Raw genomic sequence first — 17,964 nt, forward strand, 5'->3', positions numbered from 1 at the left:
GTCATAGTCGTTTATCTGATTTACAATCACGAGTCTTGGAAGGATGCAGTGAAACAGGTTGTTTTCTAGGGCACCAACCCTCCTACTGTTTGAACAGTCACAGACAGTCAAACATTCCATCCACTTCCCCTGCCATGCCTTTAACACAGGCTAGTCATCAACAGTCAGATCATAATATTTTCAGCAAACACCGTGACTAGTCGATTTAAGTCAACAGACAAAAGCAGGCAAGTGAGGGGCCCAGCTGGCTTATCAATCACCCACAGTCAAAGCATAGCTGTATCAAGTTACATTAACAGTCACAGCCAGTCAATCCTGCTTTATGTACGCTGGGAGCTCTCAACTGTTGAAAACAGTCATGTGATTGATTTTGACTGAAAGGACAACTTGACCTAGAATGTACTTGTGCATACGAGGGTAGCACACCCTGGCACAGACCAAGGAAAGATAAGCTTGTCTAAATTGTTTTGTCTAGCGTGAACAGACCTTAAAAAGTGTCCGTGTCAATCACTGTGCATGTGTTTTGGCTTCACCGTTTGATTGGCAACTCAATATTCAAGACCCAGTTCTGGTTAATAATAGAGTGAATGTATTTATGCGTCTATTTATTTCATCAATTTATTCATTGGCCATGGCACGAAGGGGTTAGGTTGATCAGGGTGGGTGATGTGGGGTGGGGAAGGGCAGGTTGTTTGAGTATCCATCGAGCCCAAGTTGTGAATAACCGAATAAAGGTCAGCTTTCATATTGAAATTCGTAACTGATGGAATCGCATGCAATCAATCCTCTACCAAGCGAGCCACGTATTCCGATGTGTTAAATTCAAATATTATTTTCTCAACACCAAGCATTGCCATGGCCCCACCCAAATCCTTCATTATAACACAAAAACCAACATCATCCACCATCAGTTGACAGTGTTGTAAATCCTTCCAGACAATAATGTCAATAAAACAAAACTAGCTAACAAGTTAGCCAACAAACGCACACAAACCAAACAACTTTTTGCCAATAATGTTCTTTATTTCAATAATGTGGATATAAAAACGTGCAACTAATATGACTGTGTACGTGCTGTTGATAAATACACCAAATACATGTGAACAAAGTCCTAAACTAGGTTGCATTCACCCAATACCTCCCGAATCTGCCCAAAATCCAACAAGTGACTTTGATTGATTTTGATGGATTAAGGATGGAGAGCCATGGTGCTTTTTCTCTCCATGGAGTTTGAAGTCATGAAATTTGATTCAAATTCAAAAATGTTCCATACCATTAATGCCCGGTGTTGCATTTTAGCTGAATTGTTAAGATCCAACACCAGATTTTGATTGATTTCTGCGGATTTTTTGGGGGGTTACATAAGATTTCATGTTCCAGTTTTGTTCATGTTCAAAGAAAGTGCCATACTGGTAATGCCGGATGTTGGATGTTAGCCGACATTTTTTCATAGAAGGTCCTTTGTAAAAACGCCTCTAGAGGGAGTTCAGGTTAATGTACAGACTCCTTGCACAGTGCGCCCTCAAGGAGGACAGGCTTTGTCATTTAAATTGAGTGACAAGGAAGTACAATACGTCCACTCATGCGTATCACAGAGGAACAAAGACCTGCCCTCCGATGCAAAAAGGTCAACCTATAATTCATTACATTATTCAGATGTAATCGTTACAATTCAAAAGATTAACCATTCCATCAATAAAAACAAGTAAATCAATTAGTTAACCCATGAAAAATAAAAAATAAAATTTGTCACCAAAACATTATTTCTTTAAAAGAAAGTAGTACAATAAAAAATAAACACCTTTTATATAAGACCTTTAAACCGCTGAAGATTAAGTTTGAACTAATCTAATATCATTTCTATGTACTCTCTTAATTTGAAGAAAATTGTAGTAATGTGGTGAGAGTATAATCAACAATGTAATTTAACCAAACTTTCACAAATATGACGGAATTTTAATTCCTCTTTCACATTATTCGCTTGCGAGTTAACGAGTGCCAAAAAAATTATCAAAATTACCAAAAAATAACAATTGTATCAAACGTCTGTCTAGTTCTCATGCTATTCTATTTTCCACCGACAGGCTTGTAGAGTGTGTGCCAAGGGAACTATTTACTAAAAGTTGTAATGCGATGATAATTTACAAATTGAGAACCCCAAAAAGCAAATTTGTGCATCAGGCGTCGAAGTGGAATGTATTTAACTGGAAAAATCTGAAGTTGTAGTTCGGTTAATTCGGTGTTCAGTTGCCATGATTTTCGAATTTGCCTTTTAATTATAGTGGACTTATGTTTTTAGTTTTACCAGTGGTACAGCTAAAGAAACATCTAGTAAGTAATAAGGAAAAAGAAACCTTCCCCAAGGTTTTCTAAATAATTTTCTAACCAGATTTATTTAATTAAAGATCCCTTTTTCTTATCCAAGATCGTGGTAACCCATTTCTACTAACTACTTGTGGTTGTTACATGCATCTTGCTGAGCACCAAAATTCATATTCAATTTAACAAGTCGCGAATTTATGCAACAAACTTGAAAGTTACTGGAGTGGAATGTATTGCAACTTAACAAAATAGAGTTTTAGTTCTAAGTGAGTCGTATATTTCTCAAAAATACAGTAGTGTAGCGTTATGTGATATCAAGTAGGGGTAGGAACTTACAAAATATGGTAATCGATCTACCTAGAATAACTATGTTTCTATAAATGAACCTATAACTACATGATGTAATCGCAATTCAAAATGCAGTATTTTTTTTCTCTGATTGTCCTTCTCTCATTTTTTCCAACAAAGCAATGCTTAAAAGAGCCTAAACAACAATATTTGGCGATAAAAGAAAGAAGGATCTGTGCTGGTGAAACTACCGGAGAAAAATAATGTACCTGAGCAAAGGTTTCAGATTTTTTTTGTTATTAAAAGTGGACCATCTGCAGACATTTATAGCTTCAGGAACTTCTCCAAAGACCCTTCCTCGACTGCAACATCAAATGCAGCAAAGTCCTATAATGAACAAATCAACCATGGGTAAACATAATTGGCAGGAAGGATGGAGGGGGGGGGGTACAAGGATGGGGTGCTCAAATTGGGGGGGGGGGGGGTTGAGGGTTTAACAACTATGCATTTGAATAGCTTGTGACTTGACTTGAGACTTGATGACTTGTGATGGACTTGTGACAGACTCAATGACAACTCTGCCCAGTATAGACATTTATCATGCTGCCGCCATTTCAGTCATGTTTCCTGTATCCAATAACAGTACTGAATGATGTTTTTCTGGGGCAAAAAGGAACCAGACTATTTTTTTCTTCCAGCCTCGCTTTGGTTATGTTGATTTGAATGGGGAAAAATCAAGATGGCCGCAACATGATAATGGTCTATAGTGGAATCCGGCGACCAGAATTAGAAACTTTATTACTGCGGTGGTGTCACGCTCATGCGCGTGCTGCACACGTTCTTAAAGACGAGGCGCACGTGCATTTTGGTATTCGTATTGGTAGTGCGTAATAAACTACCTGAGCGTGACTCGCACAAGCCTGGTGTCACTGCAGAAAATGACTGCCGCCAGATTTGTCTATACCGAAATCGATAAGTTCACTCTGAACTGTGCTTTTACAAGCGTAGATGTGTTCAGAATTTTAATAATGGATTGCACTTAATTTTTTTTTTTCTCCAAGGTTACCCTGAATGATGAATCTCTCTCAAATAATAATAATAAATTGTTATTAATATTATTATTGTTAATTATTATTCTCTCCAAATCGTAGCTCATATGCTGATGAGTTCCTGGAGACAGACGTCAACAGATTTTGGAAGGAAAGGGAAAATCACGGATTTGTGGACAATTGGACTAACATAGGCTTTCTTCCATGCAAGTAAGTCAGTATTCTTTCTGGTATTTATGACCTCAGTGTAGAACTACAAACAGTAATATGAGGCACTGTTGGACTCTGATTATGGTTGTATGCCTGACCCGATGTAAAGCGTGTACTCGGCTTTAGTGCAGTACTCACTCCAACAGATTCCAACAAAACATGCAGTTGGATTTTGAAGGGTTAAAGTGGTAAGGGTTATTGAGGAATGTAGTCGAATAGCGAATAGTTTGGCGCATTAGTGGCATGTAAATGGAGTTCAGTGTGTGCAATGGATTACTCCACTGAATACACGCAAACCTGTGACATTTGTGCTAACATTTGACAAACAATTTATAGCGTAGATACACAGCACCCAAAAAGGACAGTCATAACAATCTTTCAACAAGTAAGGTATGGATATCGTAACATTTTTTTTTGGCACAAAAACAATCTGCAGTTGCTCTTAATAATTGTATTTAGCCAACTAGACTTTTTTTTCCCAACTTACGCCAAGATAAGTGTCACCGTTGAAGAGCTGGGGAGGCAATGCAGCCTGATCGCCAATCAAATCTCTCATCTTCTTCTTCTGTTCTTCCTCGGCAGCAACATCAATTTTTTCGTACTGAACTTTCTTTGAGTCCAGAATCATTTCAATGTGTTGCTGTTTCTTTTTCATCTGTGAATAAAAATGAAGATTCTTATTAACAGCTTTATCTATTACCTTTTCTCTATTTTGTTCACATTTTTTTTCAATTTACACATGTTGTTGTGTACGCATCATCCATCAAAAACTTTTGCACTTCCAAGTCATCATGCGTTCATTCCAACATGCACTCGCATCTAGCAATGCTTGTTCTTTTTTTGCCCTGTGAACAACATGGCGAAAATTACCGTGAAACTACAATTTTACAAACACGAGGTCATGAACTGTTCAATGCATATTCATAACCTTGCCCACGCGCGCCCGCATAATGCATAGTACATTAGAACGCGTCCGACATTTTGAAACCCCATGTAGACACATTTTTGGGACGATATTCGTGGGAGCTGATGACTTACCGTCCTTTTTTTGGCCAGATGGATGAAGATTTCTAGATAAAGGAACGTGTTTTCGAACACTAATTAGTTCCTCTACGACTAGGTACCCTAACTTTGGAAATTTCTGTCCTGGATGAGAAGATAATCTCCATCAAAATCGGTAGCAAAATCACTTTTCAGTGTGTAGGGGAGCAATGCCACTCTGGCTGACCTACAGAGCTTGTGATAGTGTACGGCCAGGGACTGTTGGGCTAAGTTCATTTTACCAAACTTTTTAAAACAATACTTTTCCCCCCCCCCCCCCAAAAAAAACCTCCCGTTTCCTTCTTTTCAGTTTTGGTGAAATTAGCCTTCTACTAGTTTTCGGTTGCACAAAAACGCCATTGTATTATTGTTACTGGACAGCTTATACTTCGGACAGTTGCTACAAAATACAATGCATGGGGATGCAACTTAGCATACAAATGGCACAGGAAATGGGCGGATGATCGTACGTGACAACATGCACGACTGAGTTTAGTTTCGATTAATCATGTTTATTCCGCCATCATCAGTAATTTTCCGAAATAAATATTCCCCCGGAGTAAGCTACGTACCTCAATATTACCGGTGACACTCGAATAGTAGTACTTGACACTCATGGTTGCGGCAAAAAATCTCAGGAAAGGCGTGAAAGAAATGAACTGCACAGGACACTCCGCTCAACTTAACCCCGGAAGTAACGCCAAATAAATGTTGTGCGCCCTCTGTCGTTGACCTCGTACGAAGAAGCCACACACCCAAGTTATTTTTTTAACTGTCATAATCATAACAAATTATCTGTTGAAATGGAAGTCCTGATTTTCGGAATATCCTTATAAAAAAATATCTTACGAAGATAATTTGGTCAGGAATGTTTGCACCATTTTGTCTACGTCTAGGGATACTGTTCATAGCAGGCCAGTTAATATTCATCAAGTATTTTTATTACAAAATGTATATTCCGCCAAAAATGTTTTAGAGTTTTTATGTATCCAAAAGTAACATTTCCCACCTCGATTTAATCTCATTTTAAGCACCGTTCTACCCTTTCAAACCCACCTACCTACCCCACCAACATACTACGACCCCCCCCCCCCTGTCAAAAGAGCCCCAACGGTCGATTATAAATGAGTAAAACTCAGTTGATAAATAAGTACGAGTTGAGTGTTGTTTCGGGTGTGGTTTTGGGGGATGGGGGTATGGGTGGGGGTAATATAAGTAACATCATTATTTTTGTAGCTTAATATTAAGTTGGTCTGCAGAATCCCTCCCCAATGACCAACAGATTAGTGATTCATTCAAGGGCGGATCCGGGGTGGGGGCCAACGGGGGCCATGACCCCCCCCCCCCAAAAAAAAAAAAACCCGAGCCCATTTTTTTTAAGTGACGTCGCAATAAAGGCAGGCACTACGTAGGCCTGTACACCACCATCTTTTCCTCAAAAACGTTGATTAAAGTGGTCAGAAACTACTTCAGATCGCACCACAGACCATCTAGAATCAAAAAAAAAATCGGGCCCCGAACCCCACGCCATTATTTTTTTGACCCACTTTTGGGGGGACCACAATTTTTTTAGGGCCACCCCCGAAATTGTTCTGGATCCGCCCTTGAATTCATTGTGTGCCAAAAGTAAACAAGGAATAATTGCTTGAAATTCCTGCAACATTGGTCATGTCTGCAGTGCTTTTCTTTTTGGTTTATTTTTGCATCACCATTTGGGAAATAACAATTATTTGATAAATTGGTCTCTTCTAAATATCATTTGATTGCTGCATAACTGATTAAAGCATGTGCGCAAACCAGTTGCGCTCACGACAAGAAAAAAAACATGATCAATAGCTTAATTGTATTCTACAGGTTTTAGGGAAAAAAATCTTAACATGACAAACCCGCCATTATCGATCCACTATTAAAGTTATTAATACAAAATGTTTGCATTTCATTATCATTCAAAATGAGTCCAAATTAATTTTCAGCAATCGTATATACATGTACACACATGATCCAGCTACATGTACTTTTAAATTTACAAAACCAATACCGAATTCTTCTGTAAGTCTATTTTAATACTTAATACACAACCATGCATACTGCAAAATAAACATGTTTTATTCTCGAATTAAACGCTGCATATATCATATCTGAGCTGATTATATCGAGATTTTATCGGCCGACCGACACCATATCATTTTTAAAAGCAATTTGAAGTGGCTATCTTTATTAAATGAAAAAAAAAACTACCTTATTATTTCGCGCTTGAGCATAACACGGAAGGTAAAGCGTTTAACGGAAGCTTTAGTAAAAATAAAACTTGCCAATTTTAAAGACTACTCGACCATCTTATAATGCTTAAACAAGTGTAAAGTCTACTTCCATTTACAATTAAAACTACTTTCAATCCTTTTTTGGCATGATTAGACTTTGTTTAAGATTGTGAACTTGAAAATTCCACAGCTATAAAAAGGCAATTTTATTGAATGCATTGAAATATGTTTCACAGAAAGAGATTAACAAAGCTCAATAGCGATGGTACATTTTGTTTAGGCCTAACTTTCCATGTATATATTATGTACAAGATGTTCAATAATAAAAACAAAACACAAACCAAAACAAAAACGCGGCACACGGTGCTATAAAAAATATTTCAATAGTACAAAATAATCCGTGGCATATAAAAGTTAATTTGAAATGTAATTACATGTATGTAGAAGTCATAAAAATGGTAGATATTGACATAATTTGAATTTTGAAGAAGTTTTTCAATACAAATGCGAAGATCGATGTGGAAAAAATGGTCTCAAGGCTGTTAAATGTTATTTTGGCCTGGAATAATAATACAATTATTGTTAACGATCTCAGGAAAACTTAAAACTTGTGGTGAATGCCAAATACACAAAACATGTTACATTGTATGTTCATGTAGAAACCGATCGCAGGAATTCAAAATACAGTCGAACACCATTATAACAAGGTCCTTGGGACTTAACAAATTACCTCGTTATAACAGATGTATCTTGTATTAATGGAAAACAAAGGAAACGAAAGAATAACAAAGACTTTGGCCTAACATTTTTCTTATTATAAGCAGGATGTTGTAGTAACAGTGCTCTCCGTATCACGGTTCGACTGTACAATAATTTCTATGGTCGTACTGGATTTAAAAACCGCAATAAAGTTTTTTCTTAAAAAAGTATCTTAACCATTATTTCATGTACACGGTTTGCGTATATCTTTTTTGTTGTGACGGTATTTGAAAGAATGCAGTATCACGACGCCATTTTTTATTCTTCAAAATGCATCTCCACAACGAAGATTATAGTCATAAAAAAAATTGAAGTAAAACATGAATTCGGGACAGAAACACCTCAATTCTTGTCAGAAAACATTATGCTCATGACACTCTTAGACTATATCAACAACCAATTGGCGAGACAGTATTTCATTCGTTACAAATTATCATTCGGAAAACAAAAATGATAACAGTCATTTTCTTTTAGACATTTATCAAGTAGACATCGGATACAATTTCATCAAACAAGAATGTCCTTTGATATTTAACGATTGGCTAAAAACTGCCTGCCATCGCTAGTCTAGCCGTCGGATCAAAATGGCGGCCGAAAAAAATAGCCTTTTCCCCCAAACGGTCATGTGATCTTTACTTTTCACGTCATTTCATGAGGTGAATTGTTCTACAGTTCTGTGCTGATGATATTCTCATCCTTAACATCATTACTTGGTTTTAGCTCCGGTGAGTCTTCTCCGATGTTGTACGGAGGAGGGGCGTGTTTCTCCTCCTCCATCTCAGGATCAAGATTATTCTCTTCGGTTTCTATCTTCACCATCGAGTTGCGATACTCATCGAAATGGGGGTTGACGTAGTAGGTGAAAGATTTCTCCTCATTGGGGCTGATCAGGGAAGCATCATCTGCGGTCGTTGACTGGCCCCTGGCTCCACTAGCCAAGGATGACATGGAGGTCTTTCTTGGGATGGGTCTGAGCGCTCCGTCGTCTTCCCTCTCTTCCTCAGCGGTCGCTCGGTAAGCTGGGATGCTGGTGACATCCGGACCGTACCCTGCCGATTCCAAGTCCAGCCCAGACCGAGCCAGGTCGCCATTACTGGTGGCTGTCTTCCCGTAGCGGCTACCGAATCCGCCACGGGTCTGGGTGTAGACTATCCCCGAGTCCACGGTCGGGACGTCCTCCTGCGCGCGATTGCGTAAGGAGAAGGACCTCTTGACGCTCTTCTTCTTGTTGATCTGTTTGACCTTTCTCCTCTGGCGGCGCCACCAGATGGCGTACAGGAGCAAGACAATCAATACAAGTCCGAGGATGATACCGAGGAGGATTGGGCCGATGATCTGAGCCAGGGTCTTCCCGGGCAGGGCTCTGATGACATGAGAGGCGGTAGCTTCTCCTACATCGTTCACAGCCTCGCATCGTAAAGTCGCGTTGTTGTCGCTGTCCGTTAGATCGGGAAGGATGAGGACCGACCCGCTCTTCTCGAGTCTCGCTCGGTTGAACCTCGGGTGCTGCGCAAACGAGATCTGGTACTCGTTGTAGTGCCAGGTGTAGGCGAAGTCGGGTGGATTTCCGATCGCCGTGCATGTGAAGGTTGCATCGATTCCAGTCTCCATCATCGCATCGGCTTCGATGGTTACGATCGGCGAATGCCGAACCACGACAGTCACCTGGCAAGCTTCGTACTGTCCCTTGTTCGGCTGACACGTGAATGTTCGCTGATTGACCGAACTCTCGGCAAGAATGGAATATCGAATCCCCGGTCCTGGGGAATAGGTCTCAAAGTTGGAGCTGCTGAGAGGGACGTCTCCAAGATACCACTTCAGCTCCACCGTAGGGTCGCTAGAGGCACACATCAGGGAGAGATCGTCCCCGACCTCAACCAACCTTCCCTCCCGAATCCAGCAGACCGGATCACCAATCGGCGGTACTCTGATGACAGTAAGAATCGCAGACTGGGATGTCAAAGTCTCCGGCTGTATATCCCCTCTTCCGTCATCCACAATGACATTGCAGGTGTACATACCCTCATCCTCGATCTGAACGCGACTGATGTTGAGGTTGTAATTGCCAGTCCCATCTTGTCCTCCTATCGAGAATCTAGCGGGGGTGCCAGCGGGGAGCTGCTGGTTTGGTTCCACATACAACCTGTTGACACTCCCTGGCACTTCCCAGTACACCGTTGCTTGGGTGGTGGAGGAAATACTGCACGGCATAGTCATGGGAGCGTTCATCAGTACCTCGGCATCTCGGGGTTCAGTGAGGAACACCTGAGATGACACTAACGGTACTAATACCACGATCAATCCCACCGCTGTTTTCCACCAGGAAGCCATGTCCATTGTCACTGCGTATACACCACACACCGGGAGGCAGAGAGCCGAATCGACACTCCAAATTACGTACCGTTTGTTCAAGAGAAATCCCACGGTCCAATCTTCGTCAATTTCCTCCTGAAACCTGTTGGATTCGCTCTTCTCCTTTCGGCTGATTCCCAAGTCCTGATGTCATCTCCGAGACACCAATTCAAATCTTCGTTTAACCACTCCCTCCTGATTACTTATTTACTTCATTGGTGGGTTAAAATATGATTTATAGCTTTGAATTCATCCCGATACCAACACGACTGCATAACTGCGTGTTGTACAGCAGCAACACCATGCATACCTAACCGAAGGCGGTTAGTCATGACGTCACCCAGTCACAAAGGCTGACATTTCTTTCATACGCCACCACTTTCACAATAGAGCCACACCTGACATGCTTAATGCTATTCAGTCAACTGTTCCACGTGAATAATAAATAAGATCCGGGCAAACAATAAGATCGTGAATATTCATGAGGGGCTGGTCCACAAGGACGGTCGTCGTTCAGTGAAAGAAACTGTACAAGTGTTTTTGTTGGGATATATTTAGTATTCATTTGAACTGTGAGGATTGTCCTTAATGGTCAAGGAGGGGGTTTCTCCTCTTGCTTTGAAAGTGCAAACTGGTTCTTAATGCAACAGGTAAACATGACCCTTTGACCCCATCGTCTCCAATTGAGGATGCATGGAAGAAAGTATATAGATGAATATACATCTCCGTTCTCTTTGATTCGTTATACCTTTTCTGTTTTAAATAAATTCCCCGCCCCCTAACAAAAAAATAGGTTGATGAGTTCTGACCCATTTATATTTCTTCCAGCTGCCATCCTCTTTCGCATAAAAATACATTTTCGTTCAACGGATCTACAAATCTGTTTTTCCCCACTCCTTTATGCATTCCTTGCAATTTGTCTTCATACGCACATATTTTTGGTGGGATTTTATTGTGCAGTGGGTAGACATTCTTGAGGAATTTCGCAGTTTAGGGAAATTTCTATTCGACTCATGTACAAAGCACACGATTCAGCCCCCCCCCAAAAACAACACTTTACAATTGCTGCACATATTTTCACGACTCTCTTTCAATGGGTCTGAAATGAACGCATGACTGAATATTTTTTGTGCTTTTTTTATTTTTCTATTTTATCCGTACGAGCACACAAAGGGTGCTGAATTTGTGACCTTATATGGAAACAGCAGCCTCGAACTTCCATTGTGTTGGTTTTCAGCTTATTTGAATAATAATAATAATTCCAAAGGTTCACTCGGAGAAATGGGGACAAGGCGGTACTAGTTGGCGATGGTGTGTTTTTTTTTTAAATGGTTGGCAAGCCGTGCAACCACTGAATACACTCATGCATTTGCTTTTTTTTATACCCACTCAGTGTTCAACTTGGCCTTCGCATTTTGGGAAAAGAAGTTAATTGTTTTTTCAAACCAGTGATGATTCAGGATTGTAGGCAATATTTTCGACGGTTACGAACGTCCCTTAATATTAGTCTTTAAAATGGCATTCTCTTGAGAGGTTGGGGCGTAAAATGAAAGGAAAGTCACAGTGGAGCAAGTTTAAGGGCAAGATAGAAGGATTTTGTGATTCCAAAAACAGACGGTTACATGTACAGTATACCTAATTAAATATGTTTGAAAAGGGACAAAAATAACAAATAACAAAAAAAATAATCAAATACCCAACCTAAACAGAGGTGTTTGCTTGCAAATGTGCTTTGTCTTTACATAATAGTAAAGCAATTTCTCAGTATAGAACAATTCTACTGTTTCTATACTCGTCCGTTAATTTCGATTCAACTCAATATCTTGAAAAACGTTGCTACCAGTTCTTCGATTAGAAAATGCAATTACTTTCATTTGTAGAATGCTTCACTGTTGGAAGAGACAACAAAATGGGTGCCTGCACGGGTGTCATTTTATACAAGCAGGAAGGTTCGCAGTGCCGGTGTTGCTATGGGAACGACCGAACACCTGCCAACGCATGACACAATATTGATTAAATTATCTTTCAGATTAAGGTATCAAAATTATATGGGTTTTAAAAATGAAGACAGCACACCATGTTCTAGTAGATTTTAAAAACTTCTTGTTCCATTTCAAAACTTATACAAGACAATTGTATAAAAAATACAGAATACAAAATTGTTTTGAAATACTTAAGTTTCACATCACCATTATGTGCTCTTATCATTTTTCAGTGATAATACAGGATTGTTGTCTGAGTAATACAAAAATATTTTATTTCGTGGTCAAAAAATGCTACAATTGTTTTACATGAAGGTTTTAAGAATCGTCAACACAGATACTGATAAAAACGACAGACATTTTGAACAAGCAGAGTATAGAACAAAACAAATTTAACAGAAAATACTTTGGTTATAAAATGTATCAAATAGGGAAAATCATTTAGTATTCTTCAAATTTCATTTAAAAAATATTATATTGTTATATTGAATTAACAGTTGTATTTTTTTTCTCGGTTTTTTTTTGCGTTCTCTTGCACTCTTCGGTAGAATGCACTCTTCAGTAGAAATAATAATATTACATGAATGAAAAATATAATCACTTTCTTGATTTAGTTGTAAAACCTATTTCGTAATTATTGTAATCTGGCATTAAGATCCATTTTCATGCATGAATAATTTTGGAACTGAATATTTTGAAAGTATGAAATGACGTTCGGGTTTTCATAACAGTCATCATAATTTTTCGGCAGCCGTATTTTTTTTCAAATGGTTTCTAAATACATAATTTAATAACTGATTAGTTGTCATTGGATATGTTGGAAACATTTTTAAAGATAAGAACCTATAATATTGTATATTTAAAAAGTGAACGTAATTATATGAATTATTTCTGCGTCCAGTTTTCTTTACCTTTGAAATCAGTGAAAGATATTCATTTGTGTATTATTCCTTATGTTTGTGCGATTGATGTGAAAACCTAAGTAAATTTTCCTGCAATTTTCCTAGAAAATCGGATGTGTTACCTCAAAGAAATCGCATAGTACAGGATGAGTAAACAAAAAAAGGAAACCCAAAAGGCAGGACCAATTATTTAATGAAGTTCTGATGTAGCACTTTCAAAATCAAGGATATGAAAGCCCAATTAATAAGCTTTCTTTTAGTACAAGAGTCATTTAAATCACTCGTGTACTTTTCAAGTTAAGGAATCTTGAACACAAACACCGTTTTAAAGTTCTGTCCACGAATCACAAAAAAGGCAGTGTTCTTTCAGCAAAACGAAAACAATATTCACATACATCTCTTTGATTATCCAAGTTGAATGTGCTACATGCAGAGCTTCATTTTAAAAAAAAATGGTCCTGACATTTGGGTTTCCTTTTCTTTTTACTCAACCTGTATTTGAAATTTATTAGAAATGCATCCCGTCAAATGAAAAGCCACGATTTCGATATGAATAAAGACACAGCGTACTCGATTTAGGATAAATAATTGCGACATGAAAAAAACTCTCTTCAAAATTAAAATTATTCTAGGATATTGAGTCCGACTTCTTTACTGAAGTCCAGTTCTGCATAGATAACGCGATCAGCTGGTATCTTGTTCTTTTTCTTCTTCTTGGAAGTTCCACTGGATTCTTCCGGAGATTGTGTTGCTTCTTTTGGAAGTTCCTCCTTAGTCGCTTGTATGTTCAGCACAACATCACCCTGGCCCGAGTTCTTCTTGATGTCTTCGGATTTCTTCCGGTAATGTCTTATGCGCTTCTTCTTGGAATTCCCCCTTCCGAGGTCGTTTTCGAGTTGCGTTGTCTGGTCCGTGGAATCTGTTTCACCTGTTGCGGTAGAGCTCGCGTCCTTCGAGTCAAAGTCTTCGGAAGAGGGGCGGGGCGGTAGAATAGGGGGTTGGGCAGGGCTGGTCTCCGCCCCCGTTGATGTGGAAGGAATGTCATCAGCTGGTTTGCTTGGAACGGATTTGGATGGGACGTTCAGTTTCTTGACCTGCGCGTAGATGGGCTCCTTTGGTGTCTTGATCCGAGCCTTCACGGGCGACTCCTTGTAGTGTTTGATGACCTTCTTCTGTCTCTTGTGTGTTGGGCGTGGCTTAATGACAGAGGGCGGCACTGTCACCGGCACCGCCTTCTTTTCCAGTGTCCGGGTCGGCTTGTCAAAGTTCTGGTTTATATTTTTGGTGATGGTGAGGTTTTTCTTCTTGGATTTGGGTTGGGCTGGGGATTCTGCGACAGGTGCAGCTTCAACGGCTGGGACTGTCTCTGGTTCCGGTTGTACAATGGGTGCTTCGTCAGGTACGTCAATTTCAGCTGAATCATCGTTCGTTGGTTCTTGCGCAGGCACGACATCTGGAGGCAGTGAGACACGTTCCATGTCTTCATAAACGTGGGGTGCATCCTTGACCGATTCCCCGTCCTCACTGACCTCCATATCGATAGCCACCACCGGTGGGGGGATCCACGCCCCCGTCTGGAGCGAGTTAGCGTCCAGGATTTGGATGGGTTCCAACATGGGCTCCCGGCAGAACCGGCACTGGCGGCGCCTTAAGAGGAAAAACAGCACCACGAAGAAGAGCAAGAGAGCGATGAGACTCATCAGACCCACCACCACGAAGGGGATGACGTTCTGGTTATTGACCCCGCTTTCAAAATTGATGGAGCAGCTCAATTCTAGACTTCCCAAGTTCGCCTCGCAGATGAAGAGCAGCTGGGAGGTCGAGTCTTGGACCGTGCTGTTGTAACTGATGGACACCGTCTTCTCCCGCCGCTCGACTTTGACATCAAGGGTATTGGAACTTCCCGAGCCGAACCATCGGAGGGAAGTGTTGATGTGCCCTGTGGAGGTACAGGTGATGACGTACTGGTCTCCGGTGGTTATACTCCCCGTACTCGGTGATCTGTCACACCGAGGTTTCCAAGAAGAAGGTAAGACATTGAGTGTACCCTCTTTAGATGCATTCCCGTACCGACAAGAATACATCCCAGCGTCTTCCACCACAATGTTATTAATGATGAGACTGTGTTCCTCAATTACAAATCTGCCATCACAGTTCAACTCTGCTGCGTCCTTGTACCACTTCATCTGTGTACCTGTTGTATCTGTTACACCTGTCACAGTACATTCGAAGACAACAACTTCTCCCTGTAATGTATATTCATCTGGTGGTTTCTTGATTAATGTTATCATTTGACCGTTCGCTGACGTACTCGCAATCAGCAGGAGACTCAACCATCGCAGGACACGCACAAACCGCATCTGTGACGCCATTTCGGTAACATGCATCACAACATCAACTTGCCCCAAGCAATCAATTGCACACTGACGGTCACATGTTATACGTGAACAACGTCAGGGTCCTCAACAACAGGTATCTGTGACTTTCGACCTGATGGTTCACGTTCGTCCTTGTTCAACACCATCTACCAGAATGTTCCTTGATTACTGTTCTCCAAAATAACAATCCAATTTGTGGGTAGTCGCACTGTCACAGGTAGCAAGGTTAGATACACAGTAACAAGACGTGTGTCCTTCAATTCGCGATGAATTTTAACTGGAAACTCGGCGTGGTTTCTCGTTCGGGTAGATGCTCGTGGGTAATGGAGCCATTCCGTTCAGTCACACACATGTGAATTCTCGGTGTTACAGTCACATCTCACGATTTCATTTCTCCACTTGATTTATCTCAACAAGTCCCGGCCAGGCTTACTGCAGTCGGGGTACTTTACCAGCTTAAGCACCGCGATTCCACCGTTAAAAACACCCACCGCTAATACCTGGTGTCCATTGTGTTCCTGCATCAATAGGCCTTGGCCAACCACACGCGTATATTGAAACACCTGTGACACACCAGTCAATCGAACATCCGGGGAATTGCTGTACCTTCCCTATTCAACTCGAATACATTCAACCATGCGTGATTCAATAGTTCTTTTGAACTTCATGTTAATTTCGGTGTGGAGGAGGGGAAAACCCTTAAAAACTACCCATCGTTTCAAAATCATGCATAGATGCCAGTTTGTAATTCTGCAGATATACATCATCACCGTTTTACAGTCTTTTCAGAACCGTGCATGACTCATGCACTTTAACTATTCATCCCAATATCACCACGCCTATTCACGAAATAAACCTCTGGTCATCCAGTACTTATGTCACTTTAGTTTAGTCTTTTGTGTGTGGTCAGTTGAACCCCATTGTCATCCAAATCATTTCTCTCTTTGATCTATGTTTATTTTACCGCTTCGTGGATAAACCAAAGTACATGTAATAACGTACATGCAGCTTACTTGAAACGGTTGGATTGGAATGGCTCATATCAGTTTTGCATATGAATGCGTCTGGCATAAGCTTTTCATTGGGATCAATGGTGCGTGACTGTATGGTTTCGCTTTCTGTGGGAACGAGCGATCACATCGGTTCAGTATTTGTCGATATTGCTGATAGTGTTGGGGCCAAAAATCATGGCAAGTATATACGCCACCTACCGGCCGCCATGAACATAATGAACGCCCACACTTGGATAAGGGGAAGGGAGGAGCTAGATTGCTGACAATTAGTGGGCGTGAATTATTACATCTTACTGATTTTTAAAGAGGGGCCCGCCGCACCTGTAATCACTTTACTATGGTGTGGGGGCACTGAAATCGAAAAACAGATTCTTATTCCAAATTTTCACATTTCTTCACGAAAAGTAAAATCTTTTGAAAAAAAAATTATCATCAAAGATTTCTGAATTTCAGAAGAAGGATGGGCGTGATTGGCAAGTAATCTTCAACCAGTTTGATTGAAATTAATGCTTTGATATGTGTAAATTTTCAGTGAGATACACTCAAGAATCGTAAGTGTTCATTTTTAAAGAAGAGGAAATATTTGGACGACTGATTCTTGTTTGTGTCCAGGAAGTGAGCTGTTGCATTGGTGTTAAATTGTCAAGTGTAATTGATTTAGAAGCGTCCTCTAAGAAAATTTTCGCCGACAAACGTAGGCCTAGATTCAAAAGAAAATCCCACTTCATACGTCGAATCTTTAAAAAAAGAATTAGCACAATTGAATACAACTTCATGTCGATTTGAATCCCCAAAACAAAAATACTAAAAGAGTATTTTTTCGCAATCTTGACAAAGTGCACGTAGTCAAGTCTAAATATAAGTGTTGGTAAATGTCCAGTTGCAATAGTGGATGAATATAACCTTTTAGGTTTTGAGTACAATACAGTGGTTGAACATGTACCTGTGCGTGATACGAACCAAAAACAGGAAGAACAATAATTATTTTCTGTCTCGGCCAAAGTTATTTCCTTTCATGCTTCTCTTTTCAACTTTGTGTTTGGCAGTGACCTCGTATCCACCGACCTGTGAGGCTTGTATTCAGCGGGCTGCTGATCGAGTTGGTTCCCATGGGCGTCGGAATTTGGGTTCTTTTCATCCAGAGACGGAAAGAATAAACCGCCCACTGTTTACGTTCTCTGGCGTTTGAGTCACGATCAAAAAAATGACGGCCGCCATTTTTATTTTTCTATGACTTCACCTTTGATATATTAATGGCAGATAGTTGCAGGGATTGTGCCTTTGATGATACAAGCATGGCATTTGGCACACAGTCAGAATATGTCAAGAGACAAATGTTTGGCTACAGGGCCATCGCAGATTTGCCCTCTGACACAATTATAGTTAGAATAAACAAGCAATGGCAGC

The 17,964-nt window shown here is 40.3% G+C and overlaps 3 protein-coding genes across 3 annotated transcripts; all 3 read right to left on the reverse strand.

Moving 5' to 3' along the window:
• Window positions 1-1,002: 1,002 nt before the first annotated feature.
• Window positions 1,003-5,635, reverse strand: LOC119746023 (SH3 domain-binding glutamic acid-rich-like protein 3). The gene is made up of 3 exons (XM_038222780.1): window positions 5,483-5,635; window positions 4,357-4,524; window positions 1,003-2,997 (listed from the first exon to the last, which is right to left on the reverse strand). The coding sequence occupies exons 1-3, from the start codon at window positions 5,525-5,527 to the stop codon at window positions 2,935-2,937; spliced, it is 276 nt and encodes a 91-aa protein (XP_038078708.1). The 5' UTR covers window positions 5,528-5,635; the 3' UTR covers window positions 1,003-2,934.
• Window positions 5,636-6,555: 920 nt separating this feature from the next.
• Window positions 6,556-10,608, reverse strand: LOC119746025 (kin of IRRE-like protein 2). Its single transcript, XM_038222782.1, has one exon. The coding sequence runs from the start codon at window positions 10,265-10,267 to the stop codon at window positions 8,597-8,599; it is 1,671 nt and encodes a 556-aa protein (XP_038078710.1). The 5' UTR covers window positions 10,268-10,608; the 3' UTR covers window positions 6,556-8,596.
• Window positions 10,609-13,616: 3,008 nt separating this feature from the next.
• On the reverse strand, window positions 13,617-16,376 carry LOC119746024 (titin-like). The gene has a single exon (XM_038222781.1). It carries the CDS (start codon window positions 15,551-15,553, stop codon window positions 13,790-13,792), a length of 1,764 nt encoding a protein of 587 aa, XP_038078709.1. The 5' UTR covers window positions 15,554-16,376; the 3' UTR covers window positions 13,617-13,789.
• Window positions 16,377-17,964: the final 1,588 nt, after the last annotated feature.

Source organism: Patiria miniata, unplaced genomic scaffold (genome assembly GCF_015706575.1).
Source record: "Patiria miniata isolate m_02_andy unplaced genomic scaffold, ASM1570657v1 HiC_scaffold_7, whole genome shotgun sequence".
Taxonomy (NCBI): Eukaryota; Metazoa; Echinodermata; class Asteroidea; order Valvatida; family Asterinidae; genus Patiria; species Patiria miniata.